The sequence below is a fragment of the Haliotis rubra genome, unplaced genomic scaffold, assembly GCF_003918875.1.
Source record: "Haliotis rubra isolate DU_JTF1 unplaced genomic scaffold, ASM391887v1 Scf201, whole genome shotgun sequence".
In the NCBI taxonomy this organism is placed as follows: Eukaryota; Metazoa; Mollusca; class Gastropoda; order Lepetellida; family Haliotidae; genus Haliotis; species Haliotis rubra.
Window position 1 is genome coordinate 480,533 of NW_025766015.1, and position 22,050 is coordinate 502,582.

Sequence of the window (22,050 nt, forward strand, 5' to 3'; positions counted from 1 at the left end):
CATGGTATTCGGACATAACTATCTATGGTATTCAGACATAACTATCTATGGTATTCAGACATAACTATCTGCGGTATTCAGACATAACTATCTATGGTATTCGGACATAACTATCTATGGTATTCAGACATAACTCTCCAAGGTATTCGGACATAACTATCTATGGTATTCAGACATAACTCTCCAAGGTATTCGGACATAACTATCCATGGTATTCAGACATAGCTATCTACGGTATTCAGACATAACTCGCTATGGTATTCAGACACAACCCTGCTAGGTATTCAGACATAACTATCTGCGGTATTCAGACATAACTATCCATGGTATTCGGACATAACTATCTATGGTATTCAGACATAACTATCCATGGTATTCAGACATAACTATCTGCGGTATTCAGACATAACTATCCATGGTATTCGGACATAACTATCTATGGTATTCAGACATAACTCTCCATGGTATTCGGACATAACTATCTATGGTATTCAGACATAACTCTCCAAGGTATTCAGACATAACTATCCATGGTATTCGGACATAACTATCTATGGTATTCAGACATAACTATCCATGGTATTCGGACATAACTATCTATGGTATTCAGACATAACTCTCCAAGGTATTCGGACATAACTATCTATGGTATTCAGACATAACTCTCCATGGTCTTCAGACATAACTCTCCAAGGTATTCAGACATAGCTACCTACGGTATTCAGACATAACTCTCCATGGTATTCAGACATAACTCTCCATGGTATTCAGACATAACTATCTGCGGTATTCACATATAACTATCCATGGTATTCAGACATAACTCTCCAAGGTATTCAGACATAGCTACCTACGGTATTCAGACATAACTCTCCATGGTCTTCAGACATAACTCTCCAAGGTATTCAGATATAACTACCTACGGTATTCAGACATAACTATCCATGGTATTCAGACATAACTACCTACGGTATTCAGACATAACTATCCATGGTATTCAAACATAACTCTCCATTGTATTCAGATATAACTACCTACGGTATTCAGACATAACTCTCCAAGGTTTTCAGACATAACTCTCCAAGGTATTCAGACATAACTCTCCATTGTATTCAGACATAACTACCTACGGTATTCACATATAACTCTCCAAGATATCCAGACATAACTCATTACGGCGTTCACATACTAATCTCCACACAACTATCTACGGTATTCAAACATAACTCTCCATGGTGTTCAAACATAATCCTCTATGGTTTCACACATAATTCTGATCGGTATTCACAAATAATTATGCGCGTTATTCGCGAATGGCTGTCTTATTAAGGCGTTGACGCGACACTACGGTTTCACACATATCTTTCAACGTTATTCACACATAACATTCTGTAGTATTCACACATCACCCTCTGTGGTATTCACACATGCTTCTCTCGAGACTTAGCACCCAAGCACCCTCTGCACAAAAATATGATCACTGACGTCATGCTAACAAACTAAGAATCACAATCGTCGTTGGTAGATCTGAGATATCGACAAATCGATGAAAGCGTTTACAAATAGCATAAATTAACAACAGTTCTGACGGATGTATTCCAGCTTTGCTTAAAGATTACTAATTTTTTCCCCGAGGCTGAATGATTACTGAGCTGGCGTGCTAAGTGATAAACGATTTCATGCTTCAGGTAAAATAGCAATCAGAGCATTACATAAGCGTAACGAGGTAACGGTACTTGTATCGAGTACAATCAATGACAGCAGCAGCTGTGATCATATTTAAATTTATTGAAAAGTGAACATTCTGTCATGACGATATGTCACTATGACTATCATGACAATGTATTCTATGCAAACCAAACCACTTGTCAAGACAGTCCGGGATAACCTGTTGACATTTAATAGGTGATATGTAACACAAAAGTTACGCCTCGCAAGGACTGAACATAACCAGACATATCACAATACAAAAGTTAAGAACAAAAGAGCTTACTGAGCAGAACAGGAATATGATTAAATTTTAAAAACAATTCAATAAAATCTTTAGAATCTTTGGAAATAAAATCTTCATTGGGCCTTCAAACCTCTCAGTTATAATTAAAATTTAAATCTCAAAGACAAATGAACAAGTAATGCGACTCTAAAATTCTTACATAGCAGTCAAAACGTTTACCTTTTTTATTTCATATTTTGATTGTTTATGGTAAACATGTGGATATGGAGGTCATTTTCAAACATTTATGCAGCATTGACAATGTTCTTTGTGAATGGTACTCGACACGTTTCTGGGTATGTTACGGTTAATTTACTTGCCTTAGCTTGTATTTGTGACGTATGCCACCATGGGGGTGGGATAGGGCCACCTGGTATCATCCCTATTTCATATCATACTGATTCAAGAACACATGCTTGACATATTCGGACATGGAAACGGTCACTTTAAATTTCTTCAGCGAGATTATCAAAATGGTTTTGCCCTTGAGCAATTAACATCTAGGATGGCAAACCGATAAATAAGAAATTAATGCAAGATACAATTGCCATGTGATGCGCGTTAATGATACTGTAACCCGTGAAGATCCGGGTTAGAATTGATCTTCAGTAACCCATGCTTGTCGCAAGAGGCGACTAACGGGATCGGGTGGTCAGGCTCGCTGACTTGGTTGACCTATGTCATCGGTTCCCAATTACGCAGATCGATGCTTATGCTGTCGATCACTGGATTGTCCGGTCCAGACTCGATTATTTACAGACCGCCGCCATATAGCTGGAACTTTGCTGAGTGCGGCGTAAAACTAAACTCACTCACTCACTAATAATACTGTAACGATTCAATTAAGCTTGTACAGAATCTGGAACTCGTTACCGACCATACAACAGAATGCATTTGAAACCATATCACGGCGGGGGACACCAGAAATGGGCTTCACACATTGTGCCCATGTGGGGAATCAAACCCGGGTCTTTGGCGTGACGAGCGAACGCTTTAACCAGTAGGTTACCCCACCTCATGTGGTAAGAAGGTACCCTTGAAGATGGCTTGGTCTTCAGCAAACTATGCTTGTCGTAAGACAACAAGAATATGACTTCTAACTAGAGCGATTAAAGCTTTCTATAATAATAATAATAACAATAAATCTTAAAAGCAGAATCCATTATACAAATCCGATAATAATATAAACCCATACTATACCCGTGCTCAAAATTATCGTCATTCATGAATTTCAATTATATTAATATATTTATGAATTGACTTGAATATTTTTGCGTTTATCGAAGTATAAACGTGAAAACCGATGTACATACTGTGTAGATCCGCGTAGCGTAGTGTTCGTAACTTCAAAGGCCATTGATGGTTAAAGTGGATCAAGTTCACAGTGATTCGGATGGTTTATCAATTATATGATTTAAAACGGTTCTTTATGAGATAAGTGTCGAGACCGTACGAGTTATGTGTCATGTCGTGAGCCAATTATCAAGATACTGTTTGGACAACGACATATTTATTGCACTGTAACAGTCTTTAACTGGCAGAGCGCCTTGTTTCCTGTTGCGTTGACACACCATATGGGTTTTCCCAGTGCCCGGTAGCGTGAAGACGTGGTATTTTCCTGAAACTACTTACATATCTGTAATATTTTTATATATGTCTGGTAGATTTAATCTAGTAGTTTAGATTTTGGTTTCAGTTACATTTATAGTCATGGGGAAAATATTACTTTTATTGTCAAAATGTTGTCATATTACTTGTTTTCAGCATTAGACAAACTACAAGCGTTTGCAACTATTTCTATTGTGATTTAGTTTCGTTTAGATTATTCTTGGAAAAGTACCAGAATAGGTATGTTCAAAAATACTCTTTAAAGTTCTAATAACAAATGCTATATTATACTGAGCCTACGTAAAACCTACATACACTAACGACTTCATTGAGACAAAGCCGAATATTATAAAATATTATATAATACTTACTCATTTTGTACAATGCAAGAAGGTCCATGCATTGACCTAAAACCCGATATTTGGCAATACGTGAGAAATATTTGGCAGCAAAGATGGAATAAACAAGAATACAACCGTGATTGTGATTCATACCCTTACCAATTTAAATCGAGAAGATGAACTTGTGATCCAAAGGTGTCGCATTGGACTCTCCTAAGGGAGAGGATTATGCAATGTATTCCTTCTCAGAGTCATTTTTTTTTAATGTGTTGATTTCGCTCTGATTCGCTTTTAATCATGTTTAAACATTTTCTGAACTTTTCAATGCCGTCTCTAACCACTTAATTTCGCATGTTTGAAGAATGATAAGTTTTGAATTTCAGTTCTTCTTAATGTTTCCTGTGGTAACGGACTTTAACGATCTTCTGTGGGTTTTATTCATTAGGAAAGTATTTGTTTCAAATAGCTGCAATATTACTGCAACACTTACTTACTTTCTTACTGTTTTACTTACTTACTTTATTACTTACTTACTTAGTAACAGGAGTACTAGTTGTAGTAGAAGTTGTATTGGTAGCAGCAGCAGTGGTAGGTATACAACGTGATGTCTTATAAAAAGCTGTATTTACCTTCTGAATCGTCTTATAAAGCTGTATTCACCTTCTGAATCGTCTTATAAAGCTGTATTTACCTTCTGAATCGTCTTATAAAGACGATGGGATAGCCTGATGCTTAAAGCTGTTTGCTCGTTTAAGTTTAGGGTTTGATTCCCGTGGTGGGTGCATGTGTGGAAAATGTCTGGTGCTAACGGCGGCGTAAAACTATACTCATTGACTCACACTTACAAATTCCAGGATGTGGAGAGAAACGATAGGTTCGTATCTCTTGATGGCAAAAGTGTGTAATCCTATTCTTGATAAAGCTTCATGTATACAATATATGTACAATGTATGTAAATCCCTAGTACAATATTTGTATGTCCTAAGTAGAATATATATGTATAGTCCAAGTACAAAATAAGTACATCCCAGGAACAATATATGTCTACCCCAAGTACAATATATGTATACCCCAAGTACAATATATGTATACCCCAAGTACAATATATGTCTACCCCAAGTACAATATATGTATACCCCAAGTACAATATATGTATATCCCAGGTACAATATATGTCTACCCCCAATATATATATATCAAGTACAATATGTCAATATATGTATATCCCCAAATACAATATATGTATATCCCAAAGCACAATATATGTCTACCCCAAGTACAATATATGTCCCCCCCCAAGTACAATATATGTATGTCCCAAGTATATATGTATACCCCAAGTACAATATATGTATATCCCAGGTACAATATATGTCTACCCCAAGTACAATATATGTCTACCCCCCAAGTACAATATATGTATGTCCCAAGTACAATATATGTATATCCCAAGTACAATGTAGGTATACCCCAAGTACAATACAGGTATACCCCAAGTACAATATATGTATACCCCAAGTACAATATAGGTATACCCCAAGTACAATATATGTACATCCCAAGTACAATACAGGTATATCCCAGGTACAATATATGTATATCCCAAGTGCAATATACGTATATCCCAACCCATTTCTCCTCTGAAAGAAAGCCCACGTATGTGAGGGTTTACCTGTGGCGTTGCGAGCACTACAGATGTCATCGTAAGGCCTCTCCACCGGGACCAGTTGGTAACTGGAGTTGAGAATCTCCCTGTTCACCTTCTGAAACGCCAGTCTGATGGCAGGACCGGTCCTCTCGAAGCTGTATGGGACGTCGCTCCCCGAGATGAGCATCACCCCAACCTTGTACTCCGTCACAGCTCCCACACCCCACACATGCCCTAGCACTACCACCAACAGAAAACATATACGCATCGTTAGTTTACACACACGTCTAAAGTTTCAACTTGAGCTTGTTGGTACATTTTCTTCCAAATTTGGTGTTCTTCGTTGGTCAATTCTCCCCAGTTCCACCTTCTTGTTTGATATACAGCACGACTCCAACACTAAGTATCTACTGCATACGCTTGATGTCCATGAATGAACTGTGGCTATGCGAGACAAGGGAGCAATGTACTTCAGCAATCAAGAACGTGTGTCTCCCTTGATCGTGGCAGCAGCAATGATTGTTCTTCTGTGCCCGTTACGATTGTGTCAATCCTCTTGCAATTCCTCATTGGTCCTCAAGTGGAGTCCAAGAAACAACTGCTAGTAGACAGGTTAACGTCACAATAGCTTCCAACCGCAACTTTTCGTCTCGTGTCTCCTGACTCGTCTGTCAGGTGAGTACGCGCGTTATAAGCGGGCGTCGAGAATGGTATCGATTTCCCTCAGATGGAACTGGGTGGGTAGATACAGACAGACGCATACCTGTACTATCTACATACGCTTCCTATGAACGCTTACCTTTAGATTAACATCCTCGTAGCCTAATGGCTATTTTAACAATCCGAGTTCGATTACAATATAATGAAGCTAATTGCCGATGTGATACGCGACTGATCGGGATCATTATTCAACCTTGTCTTGTGGGACTGGTCGTTCTAGTCAATGCTATTATTCTCACTGAGGGTGGTGAAATCTACACTATAAAACTCGTCACTTCAATACACGGGTTCGCTTCAAAGTACGCGAAAAACACGTGAATCCCTTTTTGATGTCACTATTCCTTTAGAGTGCTGTAATAGGTTTAATAGCGGCGAAAAATTTACTCATCAAAATTGTTAAAGCAAACCTGTATTATTTTATTAATAAATTCAAATTTCATTTTAAAAGATAATTATTAAAATTATTACGTTGTACCCTGAACCTAAAAGCATGTTTCCACAAAGTCCGGTAAAATACTTTACGGTAAAATGAGGCACACAAAAATTCATACTGTTTAGGAAACAACTAAACAACGGCAATTATGTCACGGAGTCAATGCTAATGTGTAACTTTAATCCAGTGTTATCGCGGACCACAAGAACGTATATCGGCAATAAACCCAGTTTAAGACTATCAGGTCTACACAGGCAGCGTCCATTGTCTCGCGGTTATTTGTGACCAAGTCCACTTGTCATCCCCAAGGCATCAATCACGACAGCACTGTGTTCAATTACGCATAATAACGCCTGTGGACGGTGTCGTTGACGACAACAGTACATGCTCGGTTTCTACAGAACGTCGATGATGGTCAATTACTTTCGTCAATAAAACGTTTTGTTTTGTTTCCTGTTGTGAGAGGGGGATTATGTGCTGGTGTCGAGAATATTCGACTTTTCGACTTGATTAGGCTTATTGAACATCTGTGGTACATTTGAACTATAACAGTAAACTGGGAATAGGCGGACTGTCTATGTATCCTTAAAACTCCGCGTATCTGTAACTGGGTTTAAAATGAATTTGAGGTTTTTTCTCTGAATTAAAAATGTTTGTATTTTATAATTTACTTCAAATGTACCTCAATTTCAGATTAAACAATGATTAGAAATAATTTATGTTCTTCTACAAAAGAGGACCGGTCCTCGAAGCTGTATGGGACGTCGCTCCCCGAGATGAGCATCACCCCAACCTTGTACTCCGTCACAGCTCCCACACCCCACATGCCCTAGCACTACCACCAACAGAAAACATATACGCATTGTTAGTTTACACACACGTCTAAAGTTTCAACTTGAGCTTGCTGGTACATTTTCTTCCAAATTTGGTGTTCTTCGTTGGTCAATTCTCCCCAGTTCCACCTTCTTGTTTGATATACAGCACGACTCCAACACTAAGTATCTACTGCATACTCCGCTTGATGTCCATGAATGAACCATGTGGCTATGCGAGACAAGGGAGCAATGTACCTCAGCAATCAAGAACGTGTGTCTCCTTTGATCGTAGCAGCAGCAATGATTGTTCTTCTGTGCCCGTTACGATTGTGTCAATCCTCTTGCAATTCCTCATTGGTCCCCGGGGGAGTCAAAGAAACAACTGCTAGTAGACAGGTTAACGTCACAATAGCTTCCAACCGCAACTTTTCGTCTCGTGTCTCCTGACTCGTCTGTCAGGTGAGTACGCGCGTTATAAGCGGCGTCGAGAATGGTATCGATTTCCCTCAGATGGAACTGGGTGGGTAGATACAGACGCATACCTGTACTATCTACATACGCTTCCTGTGAACGCTTACCTTTAGATTAACATCCTCGTAGCCTAATGGATATTTTAACAATCCGAGTTCGATTACAACATAATGAAGCCAATTGCCGATGTGATACGCGACTGATCGGTATCATTATTCAGCCTTGTCTTGTGGGACTGGTCGTTCTAGTCAATGTTATTATTCTCACTGAATGTGGTGAAATCTACACTATAAAATTCGTCACTTCAATACACGGGTTCGCTTCCAAGTACGCGAAAAACATGTGAATCCCTTTTTGATGTCACTATTCCTTTAGAGTGCTGTAATAGGTTTAATAGCGGCGAAAAATTTACTCATCAAAATTGTTAAAGCAAACCTGTATTATTTTATTAATAAATTCAAATTTCATTTTAAAAGATAATTACTTAAAATTATTACGTTGTACCCTGAACCTAAAAGCATGTTTCCACAAAGTCCGATAAAATACTTTACGGTAAAATGAGGCACAATAAAATTCATACTGTTTAGGAAACAACTAAACAACGGCAATTATGTCACGGAGTCAATGCTAATGTGTAACTTTAATCCAGTGTTATCGCGGACCACGAAGAACGTATATCGGCAATAAACCCAGTTTAAGACTATCAGGTCTACACAGGCAGCGTCCATTGTCTCGCGGTTATTTGTGACCAAGTCCACTTGTCATCCCAAGGCATCAATCACGACAGCACTGTGTTCAATTACGCATAATAACGCCTGTGGACGGTGTCGTTGACGACAACAGTACATGCTCGGTTTCTACAGAACGTCGATGATGGTCAATTACTTTCGTCAATAAAACGTTTTGTTTTGTTTCCTGTAGTGAGAGGGGGATTATGTGCTGGTGTCGAGAATATTCGACTTTTCGACTTGATTAGGCTTATTGAACATCTGTGGTACATTTGAACTATAACGGTAAACTGGGAATAGGCGGACTGTATATGTATCCTTAAAACTCCGCGTATCTGTAACTGGGTTTAAAATGAATTTGAGGTTTTTTCTCTGAATTAAAAATGTTTGTATTTTATAATTTACTTCAAATTTACCTCAATTTCAGATTAAAGAATGATTAGAAATCAGTTATGTTCTTCTACAAAAGCAAGCCGCATACATACCGGACAACAAGGCTAAAGAAATTTAAAAATACTATGCGCTTAAGGAATCACTATCAAATAATGATCATACCCTGTCCCATCAAATGTCATAACCACATGCAAAGGCAAGTCAATCTTTTACCTGAAGAACCCGGGAACATATTGTACAAGTCAAAATTGGGAATCTACTAAGTCTTTGAACCTTGATGAAACTGGAACAAGAGTCATGCGACGCTGTTTGAAATCGTCGAAGAAAGAGGATCAGGCCTACCAAAGAAAACTTTCCTTTTTCTACGGATTGATCTCGATCGCATCTCAACAGTAGTGGACAGTGGACACCAATGGCTTGAGATGCGGAAATATTACCCAACTTCCGCCAATCACGGGATTAATTCTTACCATTATTTGCATTTCATTGAAACATTACATTTAAGACAAATCAACACTTTTTAAGTGTTTGTAGCGCAGAAAACCATATGATTATTACAGTTTTTACTATGATAACCTGGTGCTACACTTTGAAATTTGGCGAGTATTTTGTGTTATAAATGGCGTATATGTACGAATGATTAAGTAAACGGAATATTTTGTTGGATTCCTTTTATAAAAATATAAATATAAAACAGGTAAAAAATGTTTTATTTCTTATATGTTTTATACTTTTCTGAAACCACAGAGGCTGACAGAAAATAGTTGTTGCAGCTGTTTTACTCAGTTTTTCTGCTGTATCATATTTTGTTATTAAAGGCAAAAGCAATTTCTAGAAACCTTAAATAATGTTCTGAAATTCTGAACGTAATAATGCCAAAGTAGTCAAAACATGTATGGATAACAATGTCTTTATCATAGTGTGGTCGTGACTTCTCGGAATAGACCTGCATTACAATGACACGAGGGTCTATGTCGAAACCTCGTTAATACAATGTAACAAAGAACCTATTGAACATAACCTTTGTCTGTTTGACATCCGTCATCTTCAAAGAAACAGCTATTAAACAATGTGATAACTCTTGTGATACCTTATTTATCAAACCTGGTGTCATTCATTATCAAATATGAAACATACCTATTATTGTGTTTGTTATACACCAATAAACGAATCTATAGCTCCAGTTCCATATGATCTAATGTCTACAGAGGTGGAACATTTAAATGCCACACGGGTAGTTTAAGTACCCGCTTAATAGACTTGAAAGACTGTATATCATTGTACATGACAAGTAAATAGCAATTATAAAATATAATAAAACGGATTTGACCATGAAAAAGACCACGCGTTGAATTGGCAAACGTGATATGATGTTATGTCCCTTTGAAATAGTGGAAATACTGTTAAACACACGCGTTATTCGTAATCAGAGATGCCACGGGCAATTAACCTTATTGTGCCCCAGGTCTTAAAGTAATAAGTGTGGCACCTGTCGACATTGATACAGCGTATTACAAGGCGTTATTGTAAAAGGTGACGGGTGCGTGGGGTGAGGACTGGTATGGGGTGGATTTGGGATTTTTCCCGACGGTCTTGTCAGTGAGTTTATAAAAGACTCATATAGGCTTGTGAAATGTCTGAATTTGAACAGGGGGGTTGGGAGGGGACGGTGGCCCATTCGGTCTTAGACACAGATTCAAACAAACGCTCGCGGATACTGTCGTACAAAAGGGACCTTAGACCAGGGCCCATTTGCACAAAGCCATCTTAACGGGTCGTAGTGCTGAGATCGCTTTGAGCAGGTGGGCCCTGGGCCACACGCCGCCCATAGGCTCTCTGGTACAGAAAACCACAAACCGGTCATCGATACTATTCATCAGGGAACGATCATATTGTTAGTCACAGACAGGTCAATAGTATGCCTCATGGGTGAACCGGAGTGGTGCTGTAGCCCAGTGGGTATAGCGTTCGCTCGTCACACCTAAAGCTCGGGTTCGATTCCCCGTATAGTTGAGTGTGTGAAGTCCATTTCTGGTAACCTCACTGTAATATTGCTGGAATACGCTAAAAGTGGCGTAAAACCCATCTCACTCACTCATGAGTGAATCCTAATGTGTAAAGAGGTACGGTAGCTAAGCTAACGGTGTAATTTCTGAGGTCCGAAAGTCGAGGGTCGCGGGTGTGGAGGGATTGACGAAGTCCGGCCCCGACCTCTCCCTAGCAAATATTTATTTTTTAAGAAGAAGAATTTATTCAGTATAGAGACGAAGTATAATATGAATGCGAGATATTTACATGCAAGGTGCTTAAGTTCGCAACAACAACATTTATTACCATTTGTCGAATTCTGATTGGTCGATAGCCAAAGCATACCAAGCAATGTAGATGGTGACACATCACACGAGTGTCATGTGACACATCACACGAGTTGTACGAATGACCTTGACCTTAGATGGAATGTGGCTCTTGATGTTCTAATTGTGCCTTCTTTCTACCAGTGTTCTTCATAACTTTTAATTCACTTAGACTTAAAAGTGATACATATCGTCTTAAATCTTTATTATGTATTGTCAATAGGTGATTCCATTTCAAATGTTCTTTTCATGGTAGAGTAGAGATCTAAATCAGAGTGGTCATTTAGCATGGACAGAACAGACTGAGTATTACAATCATTAATCCTTGGGAGAATTGTGAAATAAATAAATGTTTACAATATTCTGGAAACCCCATGCATGATTAAAACCAAAGATGCAAATTAATCGTTTAACTCCAGTTGCCCATGACTTTCGTACATTTTCGTCCATTCTTTTTAGCAAGAGGTAGCATTGTTTAGGATATCTATTTTCTTCCATTCTTAATAACATACGCAACTATGTAATACATCTTATTATTTAACCACCGTAGATATTATAACGACCACATTTAGCCAAGAAAGCAACATTTGTTGTATAAACACCAACACACAGAACACGTTTACAAAGTTGTATATGTGGGAGGGTTCTTTCAAAGGCTACCCATTTATGGTAACCTCATATCTCTGTGGAGTAGAAAATTGGTTTTATTTATGCATCAAACATTTGAAATAAAACGGAAGGGCAAAGATTCTTTGATTTAAAATGAAGTTGTTTGATTGGGAAAAGAGCTTTACGAGTTTTATGAGCAAGAGTTTCAACTGCTTTTGACCAAGAGAGTCAACCTAAATCGCTATAGTAGGTTGAAGTTGATAATCTTGCATAATTAAATATCCATTTTTCAGTCTTCTTTATGACCCCATTGCGGAAAACAAGTATCTCTGTTCTTGTAAAATGTACCTTTAATCCCCATTTTATACAAACTTTAGATAATACATTTATTTTCTTCTTTAAACCTATAACCGTATTAGAAAACAAACATAAACCATCAGCATAAACTAATTAACAACTTCAAAAGTTCTGCTCCAGTAAGATACCATCATACACTAAATTTTCATCAAGTTGATTTACACACATACTAATAGTATGTAGTACACACGTACTTTGATAGTACTTAGGATACAGCCTTGTCGAACTCCACTTAGGGAGTTAAAATATTCTGATGTACAAAAGTTTGATAATATTACAGCTGAAATCGATATTTATACATATCGCGCACTACGGATAGCATTTTACCACGAATATTATTTTGAGCAAAAACATAACATAAAATGTCTCTATTTACACAATCAAATGCTTTATGAAAATCTACAAGTAAACAATAGAATCAAGTTTTCGGGGTCATCATCAACAGGAGAAGATTTTGTAAAATATATGCTTTAGCAAACTTTATAAAATATCCATATGTGTTAAAATCTTGAATATTTAGGGCATGTTTAAAATATTCGATCCATTGAGAACTTCTTATGCCTGAGATTTGGGTAACACTCTTACCTAATAATGATTTAATACCGGACCAAAATGGTTTATAATTACCATCCTTAGTTTGAAATAGTTGTATGGTTATTGATTCATGATAAAATTTACAGTTTCTTCGACAAGGTTCTCTATATTTATTAAGAGCACTTCGAAACTCTTTCAGATAATTGTAGTTTCTAGTACTTCTAAACTTATCTGAAGTGTAATACTTCGTAGGTTTTTAAAAACACACACACACACACACACACACACACACACACACACACACACACACACACACACACACACACACACACACACACACCACCCCTTTCAAAATTCCTGGATCCGCCCATGGAAAAGGGGTTCAGGTAGAACAGACTCCTAATTTCGTGACTTGTTGACAGCGGCAATGTCACAGTACGTGGTGGCAGAATAATGAATTTGATGGATCCTTGTCCGGAGATCCGGTTTCAGCAGATGACCATAATGAGGATACAATTACTGAACCAACGACCAAAACTGACGAGAGCAAAGACGTGGTTGACTCGGGATCAAATTGTAAGATTTGACTTATCTGTTTCAGACCCATTTGTGGAACGAAACGTCCGATCCTACTTCGCCAAGCGTCTAGAGATATTCCCATGTCTGATTTGGAGATCTTCTTCGGATGTAATCTGATTAAAACATAGATTCAGTACATATTTTCCCTCTCGTCTATTTGAATTCCGCCTGTTTCACTTGAGTCTGTGGCCTTTATACTGAATAAATTCTTCTAAATGTTTTTCATCAAAAACATGATTTTTCGCACATCCTCTCCTTCCATCTGCATACAACTATATGCCAGCGGGATATTTTGCTTCCACAGGAAAATTAGAATCAATATTCTTCTTCGGATGTAATCTGATTAAAACATAGATTCAGTACATATTTTCCCTCTCGTCTCTTTGAATTCCGCCTGTTTCACTTGAGTCTGTGGCCTTTATACTGAATAAATTCTTCTATTCTTTCATCAAAAACATGCTTTTTCGCACATCCTCTCCTTCCGTCTGGCTACAACTATATGCCAGCGGGATATTTTGCTTCCAAAGGAAAATTAGAATCAATATTATTCTTTATACTTTGTGTTAAGATTTATCACCATGTTTTTTGGCATTGTCTTTTGACATGTCTACCGTGAAGACTCTGAAGCTGTTTGTTTGTTTGTTTGTTTGTTTGTTTGTTTGTTTAAAGCCGCACTCAGCAATATCCCAGCCATATGGATGCAGTCTGTAACTATTCGAGTCTGAGCCAAAATATCCAGTGATCAACAGCATGGACATCGATCTACATTATTGGGATACGATGACATGTGTCAACCAAGTCAGCAAACCTGACCACCCGATCCCGTTAGTCGCCTTTCGTCACTCAGTTGGGAGAGGGAAAGGGGAAGGGAGAGGCTTGGAAATTTCTACTGATTTGCTTCGCCACCCCACCCCCTTCCCCATTATCCTAGGGACCTGCATATGAATGCATTTGATACCGCATCAGGACATAAATATTTTTGTCAAAACACCGAAAACTATTATTTTCTATTTACAAACGTCGATAACTCATTTACAAATTAAAACATTTCCAATTTCCAAAGTCATGTTGCGACTAAATACATCCCTTTGTTATCTATACCAAAAACAATACTTGATATTTTATATCATTCCCAAAGGCCAGTGATTAATTAGTCTGAATGATTATTTTACTAATTGTATTGTTGATTGGTCTGTGTAAAGAAATCGATTACGGCCCGTGAGTACTGAAATGAAAAAGCATTCGTGATCACGTGAATCTATTGACAACTGAAAATAATTGTTGAGAGATGGATTATTTGTCATCACCGACCGACAATCCTATTGTACACAAAACAAACAACATCTCAAGACAGACTTGGACAGTTTGATGCCGTGCCGATGTGCTGTGGAAAAAATACGCTTTAATTATTGAAGAGGCTTCGGATAACCCAGTCGTCTCAGGTGCAGCAGTTTACCTTGAAGAGTTGTCTCCCTTGGACACGTCAAAAATCTTCACTGGCACGAATCCCGGTACGCTCTGAGTATGTTTCTCACCGCCATCCTCCTTGTTGAGATCTACATCACTTCTCACATTCGTCGGACATTAAACTGACACGTCGATTTAACTGGAGTACTGTTACAGCGAGTGATTTAGGTTTTACGCCGCTTTTAGCAATATTCCAGCAGTATCACGGTGGGGACTCCTAAAATGGGCTTCACACATTGAACCCATGTATGGAATCTGTAACGGGTTGGGGGTGGTGAAGTGTTCGTCCGTTTTTAAGATATAGAGGTAAAAACTTCGGAACGATTCAGGGAACGTGCGCGAAAAACGAAGCTCTCGATCGTTTACGGTCGAGGCTGTCGATGACAGATTCGAACTCGGGCCTTTGGCGTGACGAGCGAATAGGGATGGGACGGGTACTCGGGTACTCGAATCCGGGTCGGGTACAGCTGGAATCGAGTCCTATTTCTTGGAATCGAGTACCCGGGAAGGGAAGGGAACTCTGTATTAACTCATTAACATCATTGGTGTTGTCCGATTAATGATATGAAGGTTATTATTAACGACTGTAATTTATCTGCGCATGAGCGGTGAGTAGTGAAAGTTACGGTAACAGCGGGTACGAAAGGTTCTGTGTTTTACCGATGAATGTAAGTAATGGTGTTACTCTTTATGTTGGTTTAACACACGTAATAAAATTGTGTAATCACAGCCTAAGATCTGTTTTAATGTCTTATTGCCATCCTTTCGAGTTTTCTATAATAATCTCTGTCAACTCGTGATTACGAGCGAACACTTTAATCACTGGGCTACCCGAGTTCTGTAAACAGCGTCAAAACCCAAGTCACTCGCTTCAGTAGTCAAAGCAAAAGAACAGCTATCAGACAGTGTGCTTCTTTCAACCTCAGTCGCATAACGTGATCAACCTGCCTTAGGATATATTCAGTACCCTGTTATTTGAAACCCAACAGTGGGTTGCCATGGGATCAGTAGTTCCAAACCTAGGTGCTATTTGCAAGATTTTGGTCATTTGTATCGATTTTAATTACTTACAGTAAGAGGAGGGAAGTCAGAGGAAATTGGTTATCATGTCACCATGATCGTAATATGGTTATCGTCGTGGCGATGACGGCGACGATAATATCAATGCCAGCAACGATGACAATGAGGAAAATATGTATTATGAGAACATTGATCATGGTGATGCTGGCAATGACGACAGCGACGATGCTAAAGATAGATGAGGTGAGGTTAATTGGGTTTAACGTCGTGCTTGAGAATATTTCGCTCATATGACGACGTGCATGCGTGTGTATGTGCATGTGCGGCTGCTTGTACTAGCCCAGACTTAAGCTGGTTTTATAGTGCTAGCCCACTGAGATACCATGCCGCAGTGAAGCATGAATACCCCACTCAGACACAGTATACTGACTCCGAGCCGACCAGTCCTTGTTGTACCCATTAATGCCGAGCGCCAGGCAGGGACCAACAAGTACCATATTTTAACGTCTTTTGGTATGACGCGGTCGGGGATTGAACCCGCGACCTTCCGCTCTCCGGGCGGACGCTCTAACCACTACACCACGGAGGCGGTCTGCTGAAGATAGAGATGATGATGATAATGACAACGATAATATCAAAGACATGACGATGAGGACGGCGATAGTGTTACAAAGACACCTGAAGCAAAAAATAAACACCTTAAGGTGTCACGTTTCTTCTTTTAGTACTCAAACCTTATTCAAAAATACCATATTCAACAAAATCCGTATGTGCGCTATTACCTCAAAGTATTTCCGGGTATTGCCCAGTTTGTCCACCGTCAGGCTACAAACATTTACTTTGTATGGCAATTGTGTGCGGGTGTCGGTGTTACAGGTACGGGAAGACAGGTTGACTCTTTACGTGAATACCTGGTACTCATTTCCTATTTTCCATAATCCCATTTCCATACTTTTCATAGCTGCGGGTTTGTTCCTTTAACGCCAATTCAATTTTGTTTCAGCTAATAATCGAGCCTCGTTATAAATTCGTTACATATTTCCAAAGAACAATTTATGCATAGTGATAATTTATCGTCCTTTATCTTTGTTTCTTGAACACATCTGGAAACAGCGCTTAGTGAGTGAGTGCGTGAGTGAGTGAGTGAGTGACACCGCTTTTGAATAGTATGCATGTCTCACAATAAAGCATTGATTTTAAGAGCAACCAGGGATGAAAAAGACGCTAGGGAAAAATCAGACAGCATTACACGGGAACATGTGTTATATTTGGGATTACACTTTCTCAGTAAATATTTGCCACATTTGACCACTTTCTTAATTACATTGTGTATTCATAGCATGACACAGGTTGAACGCCGGTTTGTAATGGGATGATTTTACGACTCTTCAAATGATGTCCAAATCTGTTGTCGATAAAAGGTTGTTTCTGATAATATTTTGTAAAACGTGATGACGCCCTGACTGCCGGATCCAATTAAGTCGAGATGTACTTTAAGCATGGGTTCGAACTGGTCTTCAGCAACCCCAGCTTGAATGATGTTCATATGTTACAAAAATACAATTGTTTTCCCATAGACTTTTGTAACGTTATATTGTCTTAAACAATAACCAGGTCGTTAACAGTCATTATATGCACAGTATGGCCTTAAAGCCACAATAAGAACACAAGTTTTGCCAAGGTTAACCAACTCCTATTCCGAGTACACGAAGTTGAACACCATCTACCCCTGTTCCGCACCAAATGTCACCTACTCGAAAATACTCTGTGTATCTGCACACATTCAGCATAAGTCATTGTGTGAAAAAGAGAGCACAAGATATTGCAAAATATGGGTCAGTTTTAATTACTGGATGGATGCACATAACAAAAGCACATAAATCTTATACCAAATCAACCAATCACAGCGGTCAGATGATTCTGCCAGAACTGAAGTGCTTCTTAAACTAAGGAATCTGATTGGTGTAGTATTAGGCTATATAGGCTCATATGGAGATCCATGCTTCCTTAGTTAATTCATTTCGTATCACCATTGCTTTGATGGACTGACGCACTGTGGTGGTCCACGATTTTCTTCCCATTGCACCGTCATAAGGATGGAATATTTCTGAGAACGGTAAAAGGGAAACTACATCAGTCGCCACAAACCATGTCGGTAGCGTTAAGACTAAATACAAAGTTGGTTGATTTTTCTGTTGAAAATCGGTTACATTTTAAAGTAAATTTAAGTTACAATTAAAAAACCTATACATTATATAGTAAAATATAGTAAAACAGGCTAAACGTGTGCTTGTCGAAATATGTATATATATATATAGATATATATATATATATAGAGAGAGAGAGAGAGAGAGAGAGAGAGAGAGAGAGAGAGAGAGAGAGAGAGAGAGAGAGAGAATATCCGACTAAATGCTACGCGTTATATCAGTATTAGAATATGTGTATCTCCTCCGCAGCTTCCGATAAATTAAGAGGGATCCGAATATATCAACAATTCAGTCCTACAGCCACCCTCAACCACTTTAGTTGAGATTAATCTTCACGAATCCGAAATTCACAAACGCCCTGAGCTTAGGGATCCGAAAGTAAACTTAATGGCGCGCTGTAGTCACGCGAGCAGCGGCGTACGTTTCACGTAATTGCTCACACAATCCATGTCTGCATTAAGCAGTTCAGCTGTCTGATCTCTCGAGTATCCAAACTTTCTTCACATATTTCACTTTACGCCTGCCTGCCAAACTTATCAAAAACCTTATTCAATTCTTTTCGAAAATAGTAGTAGTAGTAGTAGTAGATCATTTATAGAAATGATGAAAAATAATGTTGTAAACAGTACTGGTGTTTTAGTTTTGTTTTTGTTTTGGTTTTTTGTTTTGGGTTTGGATTGATCTGTGGGTGTTTTGCAGTTGTTGGGGTTGTTTTTGGTGGGTTTTTTATTTAGTTTTTGTTTTTTTCGTTTTGGGGTTTTGGGGGTTTTGTTGCTGGTTTTTTGGTGGTTTTTGTGGGGTTTTGTTGTTGTTTTTTCGGGGGTGTTGAATTTATTTATTTTTTATTTTTTATTTTGGGGGAGGGTTGTTTTGTTTTGTTCTTTGTTGTTGTTGTTTTGGTTTTTTGGTGGGTTATTTTGTTTGTTTTGTATTGTTTGTTTTGGGTTGGGTTTTGTGGGTTTTTGGGGGTTTATTGTTTTCTTGGGGGTGTTTGTTTAATGTTTTGTTTTGATTGTTGTTTGGGGGTTTTTGGGGTAGGGGTGTTGTTTTGGTGTTTGGTTGTGGGCGTGTTATGTGTGTGTGAAAGGGGGCGGGGGTGGTGTAGTTGGTTAGAGTTTTTTGTTTCGTTATTTTGGGTATGATTTGGCCAGGGTGGGGTGGATTTTGTTGGGTTTTGTCGTTGTCATGTTTTTATTCGGTTTTTGTTTGTTAGCTTTTGCTCCTCATTAGGGAGTGAGGGGATTCTCTATTGACTTTCGGTCAGTACACGAATTAATGTGCATACTGTGGATAGAATATGTATATCGATGGGTTTGAACCAAAACCATCCATGCAATTTGATCTATCATCGTAAGTCGATTTTGCATGTGGACATTTAATATCTTGCCTTTGACATCGATGGTACAGAATTCTTTTACACTATATATATATATACTAGTAATCAGTGTTACCCACAGTACTCAACAGCATTTTATTCAAACAACAGTCAGGCTAGGCTCACTCACACGCTTTTTAAAACAGCCTGTCTCATTCATTCGCGTCTAGCCGTTGAGGTGCATGTCAGCGCAGCAGTATGGCCGTATTTTCCTCCAATCCACACGTCCGATCCGATCCGATATTCGCTGTGGGCAACTTTGTCCCATGACGGACAAATGCTGCCTCTAAAACTATCACTGCAATGTTCTAACTCCACAACGTGTAACGTTGAGGTTGTCGATCCGCGATTTCATAGCGGATCCGACATTAGAGATTAATCTCGCTGCCTGGTGGAGGGATCCGAAATTAACGTTTGGAGTGACAGTTAGCGATTGCATCGTATGGTTAACCAAGCCGACTAGTTTTACATGGCAGTTTTACCTGACGGGCTGTGCACCGTATGTCGCTCATAAATACTACATCGCCGATCCACCGCCGTGTCGATTGTTTACGCCACTATGTTCAACAGGAACGCACGATCCGGCCTTTGCTAGCAACCATACGCTGATCGTATCGGGCGGACCTGTTCTGAACAAATGACGAAGCACGGCAGCGTGTGTTCGGCTTGTCAGCGGTGAGGCCCTTCCCGCGCGACGTATTATTTCGGATCGGGTCAGTCAGCAAGCATTTCGGATACATGAAGATTAATCTGCGCTTGGGTATGTCGGAATGGTCGGGCGGACAGGGCTGCTCATATTTTCGGATCAGAGCCATCTGCGTACTTGTTATGTGTTGTCATACTGGGCGACATGAGCGTTAAGGAAGATAGATATGCGTAGCATGTCTGTTCAGTTTGGTGGTGAACTTTGAAATGTGGATTGATCCTTAGACCGGAAAAACCTGATCGCATTATGGAAAAAACTACTGAAGTCTTTCTTTCAGGCCCATTAGTGTTCTTTTTTATATTTATTTCTTGACATTTCAAATTACATGTAAGCTGAAATTTCGAGAAATGTAACTTGAAATTTCATTTTAATGATCTTGGTTTTTCAAGATTATATGATGGCATCTTAATTAAAATATTTTAAATTGGATCTAAAAATCTTGATAATGAAACTCACTATCTTGAATTTTAACACAGCATTTTAAAATATCAATTAGACTGGTATTTTCAAATGTCAAGAAAGAAACAAAACAATATTGTCAATAAAAGTCATCCGTAAAAAACAAGATGATGTCATTTTTCTCTTCGGTCTGGAGTCAGAGTTAAATAAATAAATACGTAGTTTGTGGTGAGAGAATAAGGAAAACATGAGTTCATAAAATCTTTGATTTGGAGCATTCCAAGATGTCACAAGCTGCCTTAGCCGGCCCTGTCGTACTTTATTGGTGAATAGTGGATACGGTTTCACCTATGTTCAAGCTATATCACCTCACCACCAACTCTTTACATCACTTCACCATGAACGTGTTTTCAAAATAACAAAACAATATGGACTTACTCAGTACACTTGTTCTGTAACGGTTTGGAGGTCAGTTTTTTTAGGACACTGCCAATACATTCATCAGTTAAGCCTATTTGTTACCGCTTCAGTCAAACAGTAAACAGTCACGTGGTTGTCACGCACGTGTTCATTAATTAATAACGGTATTTGGCTATGAGATGTTTAAACGGTATGTTCTCATTTCGCCTACATCCCATTTCGCCTACAGTCTTAAAACAACATGTCATGGTCTGTTGACTGTTGATTACGCAATGGTGAACCAGTGGCACCCCTATGATCTAAAAATGGACTCTTCTAGTTGAAGTAGTTGAAGGACAAAAAGGATTTATTTATTTCTGTTACTTGCCATTTTCTGATCACAATGAAATGATAATTTATTTATCTTATATCACATCATATCAACACATCATTTTCTAGTTGAAGTTGTTGAAGGACAAAAAGAAAGGTTTTTTAAAGAATTTATTTCGGTTATTTGTCTTACTTATTTATTCTGTTATTTGTCATTTTCCGATCACAATCGTGACATTGTCCATTCTCACTTCAACTTGATAAGGTGACCAGCTGCGTCGAGGAATTGAAGGGGTGATCTTCTCCCAGAAGCAAGTTGCTCTCTAAGTCTGTCCAAGCGACTCTCCAGGTTTCGGTAGATCCTTGATTTGGGGCGGACAGCTGCTCCATGATCGATCTGTCTGCGTGCCAGTCTGTTCGCTGTTTCCAATTTCTTTATAGCAATGACGAATTCATATATGTTCGGGTGGTGCTTTCTGACGAGTTTCTTGAAGCCGTTGTGAAAACCCTCCAAATGATTGTTGGTTCTGGGTCCTGAATTTTCATGCTGGTTCCAGATACGAG

At 38.8% G+C, this 22,050-nt stretch overlaps 1 protein-coding gene across 1 annotated transcript in view; it reads right to left on the minus strand.

Annotated features, from left to right (window-relative positions):
* Positions 1–5,996, minus strand: part of LOC124275696 (atrial natriuretic peptide receptor 1-like) — a 70,341-nt gene extending 64,345 nt beyond the window's left edge. Inside the window, exon 1 of the mRNA XM_046711322.1 lies at positions 5,615–5,996. Within this exon, the coding sequence (XP_046567278.1) occupies positions 5,615–5,858 (244 nt within the window). The 5' untranslated portion in view covers positions 5,859–5,996. The remainder of the gene's footprint in view (positions 1–5,614) is intronic.
* Positions 5,997–22,050: the final 16,054 nt, after the last annotated feature.